The 13,389-nt window shown below is 41.8% G+C and overlaps 1 protein-coding gene across 3 annotated transcripts in view; it reads right to left on the reverse strand.

The window, feature by feature from the left end:
* Window positions 1–884: 884 nt before the first annotated feature.
* The window catches only part of SLC22A15 (solute carrier family 22 member 15), a 45,484-nt gene continuing 32,979 nt past the window's right edge, over window positions 885–13,389 (reverse strand). Inside the window, exons 9-12 of one of the 3 annotated variants that reach the window (XM_054043325.1) lie at window positions 11,507–11,627; window positions 10,609–10,681; window positions 6,897–7,022; window positions 885–2,400 (exon numbers count right to left, since the gene is read on the reverse strand). In XM_054043325.1, the coding sequence (XP_053899300.1) occupies window positions 2,314–2,400; window positions 6,897–7,022; window positions 10,609–10,681; window positions 11,507–11,627 (407 nt within the window). In that variant the 3' untranslated portion in view covers window positions 885–2,313. Of the gene's footprint in view, window positions 2,401–6,833; window positions 7,023–9,176; window positions 9,983–10,608; window positions 10,682–11,506; window positions 11,628–13,389 lie in introns of those variants that run through there. The other 2 variants (XM_054043316.1, XM_054043331.1) reach the window with 2 other exon arrangements.

Here is a 13,389-nt window from a genome sequence, read left to right on the forward strand (position 1 = left end):
ATTGTAACTCCAAGAACTCCACTCAGTCATTTCCCTATGTATAAATAAGGCTGAAAACATCCAAATTCGTTTTAAAAAGTTCTATTAATTTTGCTATCACATCCACAGGAGCTGTGCAAGAGTCAAGAGAGACCAAAGTGTGGGCTGCTGGTCAAATATGTCCCACTGATGTCTACAATGCAGTCAGCAGTCCTCTTCATCTTCCAGCCTGAAGTGCTGCCTGCAGAGACTACTGAACCCCACTATAGCTCGCCCTCGTGCTCATAGCCCAGTGTATCAATCTGTTCAGAACAAGATGGAGAACTGCATGCTATGGAACATGTAGTCTTTGTGGGCTTCCTCTCTGCACTGAAGATGAGGATGGCAGCATGACATTCAAGGCCAGCTCCAGCTTTTCTGCCACCCCAAGCGGCAAAAAAAAAAAAAAAAAAAAAAAAAAAAAAAAAAAAGCCGATCGGCGGCAGTTCAATCGCGCCGCTTCATTCTTCGACGGCGGGCCCTTCACTCCCTCTCTTCCTCTTCGGTGGCAGCTCAAAGAGGAAGAGAGGGACTGAGGGATCTGCTGCTGAATTCCCGCCAAAGACCTGGAGGTGCCGCCCCTTTGTATTGGCCGCCCCAAGCACCTGCTTCGTTCGCTGGTGCCTGGAGCCGGCCCTGATGACATTCCACCTAAGTAACAGAGCTACAACTCTTGGGCTCCTCGAAAGTTGCCTATGCAGCTCTTGACTGGACAAAGTTTAGATAGCCTGCTGTAAGTTTCAGATCCGATCTTCTGCTTCCTTCTGGAATAACAGTTTTTTGCTCTGACTCTGGAATATGTTCAGTAAACACCCTTCTCCCCAATCATCTGATCCCTGTATTATTTTCCAATAGAATAAACCTTTACACTTTTAATATGAAATATGATCCCATAAACTTCAAAAAATGATATAGAAGAGCTAGGAGGATAGAGAGCTAGGAGTATAAAGTCAACACTAACCAGGAATATTGAATCCGTACCCAAAGGCCACATCTATTAGTTGGCAAAACTTCAACACTCAACATCCTTCTATTTCAGTATACTTTAAAAAAAGTTTAGTGTAAACAAAAGAATACAGTTCTCCCTCAGCAAGGTGAAGGGAAACTTCCAAAGAACTTTATCTATATATATAGAAATTTAAATAAATACTCAAATCCTCTTGCAATGATCCCCAAGACACTAGCAGCAGCCTGGACAGGCAATTTCAGTACTCTGTACCACTGCAGATCTCATTTTTCTCCATAGCCACCATCATGGATAGCCACAATAATGCAAAACCTAGCTAAGTAAAATTACCTCCCATAAGACATTCACTATATACCATGGAAAAACAAGTCCTTCAGTTTACATGGCAAAGTGAGAAAAGATGAGAGGAACAAAATCAAACAGAATACGCAACAGAAATTCAGAGCGGTCCTGAGATTTACAGACTGTCATGACAAACCTGTGAGAGAAAGAACCAAAATAAGAGGAAAAAAAGGAAGTTTTGAGAGGGGCGAGGCAGAGGAGACAGATGGGGGAGAAGAGATCAGCAATAATGGGGATTTCTGTTTTATTTAAGTCCATCTGCCCTTTCCTATTAGTTGGTCCCTCCAACTTCTGATGGTTCCTCTAGCCATCCACCCTAGAACAACACTGAGTACAGCTATCTTTTGTTGGTGTTCCCTAACCACTTGAGGTATGAAATTCCATTCCAGTGAGCGGATGCAGAACTGGTAGAGAATCCATAGTTCATTCTTCCCAGTGTGCTGTAGGTAACTTAAGAGAGGATTTCAGGAATTTGTTCCCATCATACTGGCCTGTAGTACCTTGTGTGTCCAGTTTAACTCTTTAGATTTCATCCATCTGAAGAAACCTAGTTGAAACCTTTCAAGTTTATGGATTTCAGCTGCTTCAAAATCAACATGAGCCCACCTTGAAGGAAAAATGTGAACACATGCAGCGGTAGTCTGTCTGCAAGTTGGATCAATTCTCAAGTTCAAGTTTCAGAAATACGTCAAATACCTCCCCAGCATCTTTGGCCTCAAACCTAGCCTGCAATCATAATTTTGAGCCACAAACATTTGAATGGTTCTCATGAGTAAGAAAAAAAATAATAAAAAAAAAATCAGCAGTGGTCACCAGTCAAACCACTGTAATGCATCTGAACAGTACTCGAATTCATCTCCCAACGCTGGAAAGGCAGAGGCACTTGCCCTGTTATAATTCACCCACAGACGGTTCCAGTTTTATTCTTACAGGTGGATCTGGCTGGACAAGTTAAAAAAAGGCATAAAAAGGAAAGCTTCCTCTTGTTACTTGATCATTTGGGTCTCTTCATCAGCATCATAGAATTCTTCATCTTCACTTTCACTCCCTGCAGAGCTATCTTTGTCTGCAGACTAGAAAAAAAATGAAAATTGTTAACACATTCAACAGTTAACGTTGAAAAAATGTACTTTTACAGCACCTTCAGAGCATCTCGAAGTGCTCTTTACAAATAGGAAGCATTACAACTCTACTGAGAGGTGGGGAGGATTTTGCCCATTTTACATAGGGGAAACTAAAATACAGAGAAATGAGACCTCCCAAGGTCAGATCCTCTTGAATCTGAGGATTTTGGCTTCATACTTCTTGGAACCCTCTTAGAAAATGATGGGCTTTTATCCAACATGAACTCCTGTGCTCCCTTTAGCAGACTAAGGAGGTTGCATACAGGACAAATGAACTGACTAGGATGGCTTGATCTGGCATTCTACCTTCTCGGCTCTCTGTGAGCTGCGGGGTTAAACATTATCTACTCCCTGTCTCTCTGTGATGTACTAGAAGCAGAGGCTCAGGCAGCAGAGTTTGGGGGCAAATGCCTCTTCATCCTTATTTATCATGAGTAGACATCTTCCTACACAAGCTTTGCCTTAAAAAAAATAAAGCCATTTGCCAGGATTACCTGCCATGGAGATAAACAAACGAAGTTCAAACTGGCCAACAATATAAAAAGCCTAAACGCAGGCAAAGAGACACTCATGGGCCCAGAAAGTTTATAGAACAAGCTACTAACTATTGGAAAAAACAAAAACAGGAAAAAACTGATTGTGCATGACACAAAGGGAAAGAGGCTCTGCAGGTGCTGAAACTGTTGGAAAGGGAGGAACTGTGGGACAAAAGACTATTCTGTACTTTTGCATTCTACAATACAAGGGTGTGCCACATACATTCCTGCAAGCTATTTTCACTACTTGAAAAGTTTGTGGCTTGCGATCCAAGTCAGGTGACTATCTAGGGGCAGAGAAGGGAACTGCAGAGACAATTTGCTAAATGAGAGCTGAAGCTAGATCTCCTTACTCCAAATGCTGTACTTTGGCCACAAGATCATTCTTATCCTCCAAGCAAAGGAATTTTCCATACTTGCACTAATTACATATAAGAGGGGAACTGTTTCCCCCCCAAAAAAGCTTAAAAGTGGTGCAAGTGTGAAAATACATACATTTTAAATTTTGTTTGGCTAAACAACATTCTTTCAGACAGAGCATTTCCAGCAATAAGCACCTCTAACACCTTGGTAGGGAACTGTGCTCTGCACTGACTAAAAGAATGAGTGATAAGTTGTGAAAAAGAATAGAATCATAGGACTGAAAGGGACCTCGAGAGGTCATTTAGTCTAGTCCCCGGCACTCATGGCAGGACTAAGTATTATCTCCAGACCATCCCCAACAGGTGTTTGTCCAACCTGCTCTTAAAAACCTCCAATGATGGAGATTCCACAACCTCCCTAGGCAATTTATTCCAGTGCTTAATCACCATGGCAGTTAGGAAGTTTTTCCTAACGTCCAACGTAAACCGCCCTTGCTGCAATTTAAGCCCATTGCTTCTTGTCCTATCCTCAGAGGTTAAAAAGAACAATTTTTCTCCCTCCTCCTTGTAACAACCTTTTATGTACTAGAAAACTATGTCCCCTCTCAGTCTAAACAAACCCAATTTTTTCAATCTTCCCTCATAGGCCATGTTTTCTAGACCTTTAATCATTTTTGCTGTTCATCTCTGGACTGTCTCCAATTTGTCCACATCTTTCCTGAAATGTGGCGCCCAGAACTGGACATAATACTCCAGCTGAGGCCTAATCAGCGCAAAGTAGAGCGGAAGAATTACTTCTTGTGTCTTGCTTACAACACGCCGGCTAATACATCCCAGAATGCTGTTCACTTTTTTTGCCACAGTAGTACATTATTGACTCACAGTTAGCTTGTGGTCCACTATGACCCTCAGATCTCTTTCCACAGTACTCCTTCCTAGGCAGTCATTTCCCATTTTGCATGTGTGCAACTGACTGTTCCTTCCTAAGTGGAGGACTTTGCATACGTCCATTTACTTCAGACCATTTTGAATTTTAATCCTATCCTCTAAAGGACTTGCAACCCCTCCCAGCTTGGTATCATCCGCAAACTTTACAAAGGGTACTCTCTATGCCATTATCTAAATAATTGATGAAGATATTGAACAGAACCAGACCCAGAGCTGATCCCTGCGGGACCCCACTCATTATGCGCTTCCAGCCTGACTGTGAACCACTGATGATTACTCCCTGGGAACGGTTTTCCAACCAGTTATGCACTCACCTTATAGTAGCTCCATCTAGGTTGAATTTCCCTAGTTTATTTATGACAAAAATCAAATACCACTTCCTAAAATATCCTTTACTTGGATGAGACATGCAGGGAAAGCAACTGACCCAGCCCAATCCTGTTCAGCTTGCAAAATCTGTCTTTCATATTGTCTAAAGTGCTTTCGAACCTAATAAACAAAGCACCCCTGCAACAAAGCCCTCTGGGATAGAAGGCAGCCACCAACCTGTGCGTTACAGTTTTATACTATCACAATGATTTATGGGTCTTCCTTAGCATGGAGAATTATCACACTCAGTGTATGTAACTTACAGACCTTTAAGCCCACAAAGCAACTGCTCCAAGAGAAGAGGGGAAACATTAACATATGTATTGGCATAGAATCACACAAGTCTTCTTACTTTGCCCAACCCAGACTAACAACATTGGACGCAGTCAGATTTTCTCCACAAATCTTTGAGCACAGTGGGAGATTATCCAAACATTTCAGCTCTTATGGATCATATAAAGTGGCTACACCCAGTCCTTGTCTATAAATTAAGGGGTTTGCCAGTATAGTTGTACCAGCAAATCCTCCGAGTATAGATGCAGTTTATACCAGCAAGAGTTGGTATAAAGTGCATCTATACCAGGAGGGCGAAAAAAAGCAATTCTAGCAAAATGGCTTTGATGGTATAACGGGGGAATAACACTATACTGATGATACAACACTAGGGCTTTTGCTAACACAGCTAAGTCAGAAAAAAATCACTCCACTAATCAAGTCTACGATTCTATGACATAGATATGTTGGCAAAGTTTAAATGTACACTAGACATCAGTGGGTATCCAGCAGAACGTGTTAAAGGCAAAGGTAGAAATTCAGAGGAATTCTGAACAGTTTGAGTAGTAATAACGGTCAAAGAAGGGATATTTGTGCATTCCCAATATCATTCCAGAAGAGCTGGGCTGTCCAAGGTGAATGTCATATTCCTGAGTGCAGTTAGAGGGACGTACGCCACTTTGAAGAGACAATGTATGCTGTGTTGAAGGTGGTCAGAAACGACAATGGATTCCACAAGAGAAACTCTGAATTAGTCATCCAGAAATCCTAATGCTCGTTATAAGTCTTATGGCAGCTCCACTAGGCCTTTCTATCACCTTTATCAGACAGGGTTAATGTTTAACAGCTTTCAATTTTCCATATGTTTTATCTGTGATTGTCTTAAAAATGTATGTGTCAGAGGGCATCCTGGGTGTAACTTCACTGAAGTAGACAGCATCACTACAGACACGAAACTGGCTCCTTTGTTTTATCTGGATTCATATCAGATGTATATCTGGGGAAGTGTGTTCCTAAAGACTTTGGGTATTTTTTCATTTCATTTAATGTGACAAGATGTACCCTTCTAGTGCTCCAAGTCAATCTATAATCTTTATAAACCCTACAATACTTATAGGTTTTGGACTAGTGTTCAAAAACCTAAGATCCCTCCCCAAACTTAATAACTCTTTCCACTCTCATTTACTTCTCCCTCCCCAGGAGAAAAAAAATAGATGGAAGAACTCTCACACCTCAAGACATGACTGGAAGGTCAACAAAACCTGATGAATGAACAGAGGGAAGCAAACTCAGCAGTAAAGTAAACCTCACTGAAAATACTTTGCCTCCAAGTCTCCTCATTATTAAGCCTGGGAGCTGTTAGATCATGCATCTCAACTAATCTCAGCTACTATGTCAAGTGTGAGGCAGACATCACAGTTAACCAGGTTCTAACCAATTTAAGGCTTTATATGGTAGAACCAGCACCTTAAATTGCATTCAAAAACAAAGTGGAAGCCTGCACAGATTATATAATACAGGCACAACCCTCCCTCACAAACTAGCTGCTGCATCCTGTGCCTTTTTGAAAGGTCTTACAGACCAGCCTTGCACGACCCTTGCTGCAGAGGTGACAGAGGCAGAGATCACTGTGTTAGGGTCCGTTACCCTAAAAGAAAAAGTTGTAACTTTCTCACCAAGCATAGCTTGAAGGGATGAGTTGACCTAGCTAGGATCTGAGCCTGCACTTGCAGAGAGTATTTCAAATATGATGGTAAGATCACTAAACTATCCCCTATGTCCCCCTGGGGCCTGTCATCCACAGACTAAGCACCATCTAGTTTGGCACCTCTAAAGTTGACAGCTGTAATCAACGCACTACAATGATAGAGAAGTATTAAGAAAAATGATGTACCCGGGAGCCACCTAGTGCTTGCAATGACATAGCTTCATCCCCCAGTCTCCAGTATGAGCACACCTGCAAGTCCGATACCGTCTCTAGCAAAGGGCAGTTTAGTGTTTCTGGCAATAACAAACTCAGGAACCCCGACAACAGGCCAGTCACTCCAAACACGATGTATGGAAGAGACCACTGCACAGATTTCTGGAAATTAAGAGCAGAGATAGTTAAGGAAAGGACCAATATGGCATTTTACATATTCAAGCACTTAATTTTCAGCCACCCTGTGAGGTAGGTATTGTGACACTACACCCCATATTCTTCATAGAGATATTATTATATAATAATGGCATAACCATGATGTATTTTATGCAAGAAAGGTCATGTGATATCATTTAAAAGATTATGATTTACTGAATAGATTATAATATTTGTATTCATGTATCATTTTGGCATCTGAAGTTAGGAATATTGTTTATGCATCTATTACAAATGGGTTTACACCTGGGGAACGCCCACTAGGCAGAATGCACTCAGCCTAGATGGCTGGCTGGGAAGGGCCATTATGGAGAACAATAGATGGTATAAGAAGCTAATCTCCCACCAGGGAGCCTTCCTGAGGATGCTACAAACAGCCTCTGAGTCATGGATGCTGTGAGCCTACAAAGACATGTGACCAAGTCACCTGGTATTGGACTCCATCTTGGAATACTACTGTTTTTCCACTGACCAGGCATGGGAACCAAGCTTGGAGACAACAGGTTCCCGCCATATGCAAAAGCTATTTAAGGCAGGAGAGTGACATCATCAGGGTTCTTCGCTGACTCCCCACCCAAAGGATCAGAGGGGTAGCCATGTTAGTCTGAATCTGTAAAAAGCAACAGGTGCCACAGGACCCTCTGTTTTCCACCCAAAAGAGACACTTGGAAACACCTGAGAAACAAGGACTGGACTAGGAGAGAAGGGTTTGACCCAGGCTAGAGGGATTTCTAGCCTGTGAAAGGAATACCTGGGTTTTTTAAGCTGAAAGCAATGACAGCTGGCCCCTTAAGAATCTCTGCAAACCACCTGAATCAACAATTAGGGTGAGAATTTGCTACTCATATCCAATCTCTTTAGTATATTAAGCTTTGATCTGTTTGCTATCCCTTATAATCACTTAAAATCTATCTTTTGTAGTTAATAAACTTATATTTGCTTGGTCTAAAACCAGTATGTGTGAGAGTCATAACCAGGGGGGCAGAAGCTGTTTATATTCCTCTCCACATTGAGGGAGGGGGCGAATTTCATGAGCTTACGCTGTACAGTTCCCTGTGTAGCACAAGATGTTATAATTTTGGGTTTACCGTCCAGAGGGGGCGTGTGCAGTTGAATAATTGGGCAGTTCCTTAGCTGAAGCCTTCTCATGCAGAACTGAGCACAGCATCTGTATGTTTCTGCAGCTGGGTGTGTCCCTACTTGTATGTGTGCCAGTGAAGGGGCAGACTGAAGCTTGGAAGAGGGCTTGACAGGCTGGTGACAGCAGTACAGTGTAAAGGGAACCCAGGCTGATGGGTCAGGTGGGCTCAATGGCACCCCAGTTCCAGGTAGCAGCCCAGGGGGAATCCATCACAGGTATGATACATAAGGCTGCATATCTGTCACAGAGGTCATGGAAGTCACAGATTCCGTGACTTCTGCAGCAGCTGGTGCTGGCTCAGGAGCTATCCGAGCTGGGCAGCCCCTAGGCCAATAGCAGCAGTTTGGGTGTGTGGGAGGGGGCTACGGGCTAGGGGATGCGCTTGCCTCAGGGGTGGGGCGGCTCCCCGGCTGCCACTAGCATAGGCAGAGGAGGGGTCAGGAGGCTCCGTGCGCTGCCTGCACCCGCAGGCCCCGCCCCCACAGCTCCCATTGACTGCGTTTCTCAGCCAATGGGAGCTGCACCTACGGAGCCAGTGCCTGTGGCGGGAACAGTGATTGGAGCCCCATGGCCGGAGTGTCGGGGACATGCGGGGCCCGGTAGGGAGCGTGCGAGCCCTGCCAATCCCCCCCGAGCACCAGCAACATGGCCTCCCCCCAGCACCAGCGGGTGCCCCAGGCCACGTGCCCCTCCCCTCCCCCAAGCACCCCCTCTCCCCCAAGTTTTAGTTAGGGGTATACAGTAAAAATCATGGACAGGTCATGGCCGTGAATTTTTGTTTACTACCTGTGACCTGTCCATGACTTTTACTAAAAATACATGTGACTAAAATGTAGCCTTAATGATACATAAATATTGGAACAGAAGATTTCAGAAATGCTTGGAACCAATCTTATCAATACCTCTGGATCCACAGGTTTTGGAAGGAAAATTTTAAATAAGTGCCTGCTAAATTCATGCATTCAAGCTCTTGGCTATGAAATTTTGACACAGATGCTGATTTGTGCACACAAATTGAGTAGATGTCAAATGCAAAACCAAGTTTGGGGAAGCAAAAGTGTGAGTTGCCTAAAATGGAACTCCAGAAATTTGAATGTACAGTTTCAGGCAAATTGAGAAGCCAGGCAAGTTCATTTTGAAAATTTAATGTGACTGTTAATTGTTTTTTTTTTTGTTTTAAGTCTTTCACTCACTTTCAATTGTGAAAAAATTCTAAATCAAGATAGGAAAAGTTAACACAATATTAGACTATGACCAGGCATAAAGGCACAATGTTTTATCACCAATATATACAACCTCATAACTTTCTCTCCCAACAAAAAGACAAACCCTATTTACAAATGTGTTGGGGGAACTCCCAAAACAAACAAGTTTTTTCCCCAATTCAACATTTATTTGTTCCCATGTTTATACAAAGCTGACATATGTTTAAGTGTGATGAAGTCTCAAATTGATTATTTGTTTAAGATCGTTTGTTCAGATTCTCTGCAATGCCAAGTTCCTGTCGGACACAACAGAATGGAGTGCCCCCATATCCTCACCTGATCACCACCACCCATGTCAGGGAGCCTGTGACACTTCCTCAGGCAGATCTGCACTGGCCTGAGCCTATCCTGGAGTAGGGTAGGGGCTGCTAGTCTACACCAGCTATCAATTGACTCCCAAAGGCCAGATAGTCAGAATACCCTCAACATACCCTGCCTTCCTGATAGACGCCTTTGCCTGAGTCAGGTAGGAGGGGATGCAGAAGCAAGAAAGCTCCACCCTACAAAGGGAATTTTCACTTGGTCAGAGTTGACAATTTCCAGTTCCTTTCTGCCATGAGAAAATCTGGCCATTTATTTTTATATGAGTACCTCAGGTCATTATACCATACATAATATATGTAATTCCCCAGACCCTGATTTCTCATTCTGTTCAGAGCCTCTTGCGAGATTCAGGCTCAGGGATTTTAAGTATCTCAGGTCTCTCTACATGAATATCCACATCTAGAGACATGACACTTAGCTATGAATTTTAATTTGCATGTATCTAGTGAGAGCGAAGCCAGTTGAGGCTGCCTCTCTCTTCTCCATTAAGATATTTGCCTACCCAGGATTTTAGGAGAGGCTCACCACCATAGTATCTGAGCATCTGAAAGTTCATGAAATCCTTACATGGATAAAACACAGACTGAAACAAATAGTGGGAGTTTTGCCTACATAAGGGCTACATCCTGCTGTCCTTCACCACGTATGGAGAAGCATGATACTATATTGACATATCCTCCATGTTGATTATATTTTACAGATCTTGAATCATACACAGTTTGTCCTATTTCCCCCATCCCTGCAAACATCTGATACATCAGAGCTAAGCAAGATAGAAATAAAAATATAAGTGCAGACAAACCAGTGAAGGGATGAAGGGAGCAATAATCCCACCAACCCGGGAAAACATGGAGCAGGAACCCATTCCAACATTCCTAAAGAAAAATACAGGTATTAATCAATGGTATTTGCAGGAGAGGAATTAAGGAATTTTTAAAAGATGTCAGCAATAAGAAAATTCTTGGTCATTGTACTATGCCTATGACAAAGTTTGTTGGCAAGGGAGGTATTGGAATGCTGCCAAAAGCATTCCAGTAGTGGAACTGTACACAGTGCTGAAGAACAGAGACCCTCATTCACAAACAGAATTTCAGGCATTAGTGTAGCTGCCACAGTAGAGACAAAATCACTGTAAACTGTGATTTGGACTAGTGCACATTAACCTTTCTTGAAATTGGGGATAAATGGCACTAATCCAAATCACACCCATATCAGATTTGTGTGTCTACACTACAGGTGTGCTGGTACTAGCTAGACTGGCTGGCTGGCTACCAATGGCTGTACCTAGGGGAACCGCCAGTACAAAGTGCATCTATATGCTACATTCATCTGTCCACTCTCCTACAAAGGGTATGTGGCTCCACTACTCCCTAGTAGATCAAATGTCAGAGCTGCTCAAGTATATTTGTGAATGACCAAGTTGCTCTAAACAATTGCAGCCTCCTGAAGGTATAAGCCCCAACATCACTGGCTACACTAGCCTGAATACTTAATGGAGTTGTCTTATGTTTACATAGCAGCTAGAGGATTTCAGGTGCTACTGCTATAAGGCCCTATAAAGGAAAAACTTGTGTGGTTAGTCAATTAAAGGAAAGTCTCTATGAGAAGGTTCTGTTAACAGGACAAAAATAAAAGTGGAAGTAATAAGGATTAGAGAAATGGGCAAGAGAAACCACCACCACAAAGTGAATTCAGATTACCTGATCACTGTAGGATAAAGCTCTGACGTGTAGATATAAACAATGTTAAATGCTGCACTGATTGTCAGTTTCCCCAGTAAAGACAAAGAACGGCTGTTCACAACTGCAAACACTCCTGTGGCTGATAAAGAAAATGTGACCTTTGTAAGGATCCATAGCATACAGAAATGTCCTTTAGTAATCACTTCAGTTACAAATGGAATGAAAGGGAATGTGATGAAGAGTTTGTTATGCTGACCATATCTGTCAGAGGTGCATACATTGATTATATGTGGTTTCAGTAGGGCTCTCAAAGCTCAAGAGAATTCAAGAAATCCATCCTTCGGGCAGCAGTAGCAAAAAAGTCACCTGATTTTGTAAGATGTGGAGGGAAAATGCACCCATTTTCTTTAGCTGTACAGTTAGATTGTATAAAGAGGAAAAACTTCTTCCTTTGAACACCCTTTACATTGAAAAGAGACTTTCATATCTGGCCTACAATTTTTTGGTTGGAAGGGGGGAGGAGGAGGGAGAATAATTTAACATCTAATGTCAGTCCAGGTGTTTCCCTTTAAATTAAGAAATCCAGTAGAAATAGTTTGTTTAAATGACTACAGTCCCCAGCACCACAGCATGAGAGCCAGAAAAAAGCAAAGAAGTCAGTTTGTCTCACTGATCAAATTATGAAAAACAGTGAAGTTCAATTTTTTACTTAAATTCTGTTTTTAAATTGTTATAATACGCATTAGAAGTAAAAGATAAGGTGACTGGTTTGCAAATTTTTATGACAATTTCTAAACATTTTCTGAATGTACTGTTGGGGTAACAGCAATAAATGCTGAAGAGTAGCATTTGTACTATTGGTAAGCTGGTGGAAAGAACAACAGAAAATTTTTCAAAAGTGCTTAAGTGACTTAGTATCTAGGTGACTTTCGGTGGGACTTTGGTTCCTATGTGATGGGTGATCTAAAATTGCCTCATTAGAAAAAAAGATAGGAACTGCCATATAGGATCAGACCAGTGGTCCACCTAGCCCAGTATCCTGTTTGACAGTGGCCAGTACCAGATGCTTCAGAGGAAAGTGTTAAAATCCTATATAAAGGATAATGACAAAAAATAACCTGTTTCTATTTCAGCCCAGGCAGTTAGTGATTGACTTATACCCTGAAATTTGAGTTCTACCCCTTTAAAATTAACAATTATATTCACCACCGTCTAGTGTAACTATAGGTGTTCATCCATATAAATGTTTAATCCTTTTAAAAATCCTGCTAGGTTCAACAGTCTAAAGACTTTTGAGGCCCTCTCATAACTAGTACTATGTAAGTACAAGTATGAAGTATCATTAATTTTATGTGCCTTGCTTTGAAAGGAAGAAGTCTTTTCTCTTACTAATATTTTCTGTTTCCGTATCTGTGTACAACAGTTGAAAAACAAGCTAGCACTGGACCTTTATATGGTTTCCTGAAATAAATTAAAATTTAGGGCTGTCAATTAATTGCAGTTAACTCACGCAATTAGCTCAAAAAAATTAATGGTGATTAAAAAAATTAATCATGATTAATCGCACTGTTAAACAGAATACCAATTGAAATGTATTAAATATTTTTGTATGTTTTTCTACATTTTCAAATATATTGATTTCTATTGCAACAGTATACAGCGCTCACTTTATTATTTTTATTACAAATATTTGCACTATAAAAATGATAAACAAAAGAAATAGTATGTTTCAATTCACTTCATACAAGTACCGTCCTGCAATCTCTTTATCGTGAAAGTGTAACTTACAAATGTAGAATTATGTACAAAAAATAACTGCACTCCAGCTAGGGAGCAGGCTCAGGGTGGCGCTTACCTCAAGCAGCTCTCGGAAGCAGCAGCATGTCTCCCCCTCTGGCGCC

The sequence above is a fragment of the Malaclemys terrapin genome, chromosome 1 (assembly GCF_027887155.1).
Source record: "Malaclemys terrapin pileata isolate rMalTer1 chromosome 1, rMalTer1.hap1, whole genome shotgun sequence".
NCBI classification, from domain to species: Eukaryota; Metazoa; Chordata; order Testudines; family Emydidae; genus Malaclemys; species Malaclemys terrapin.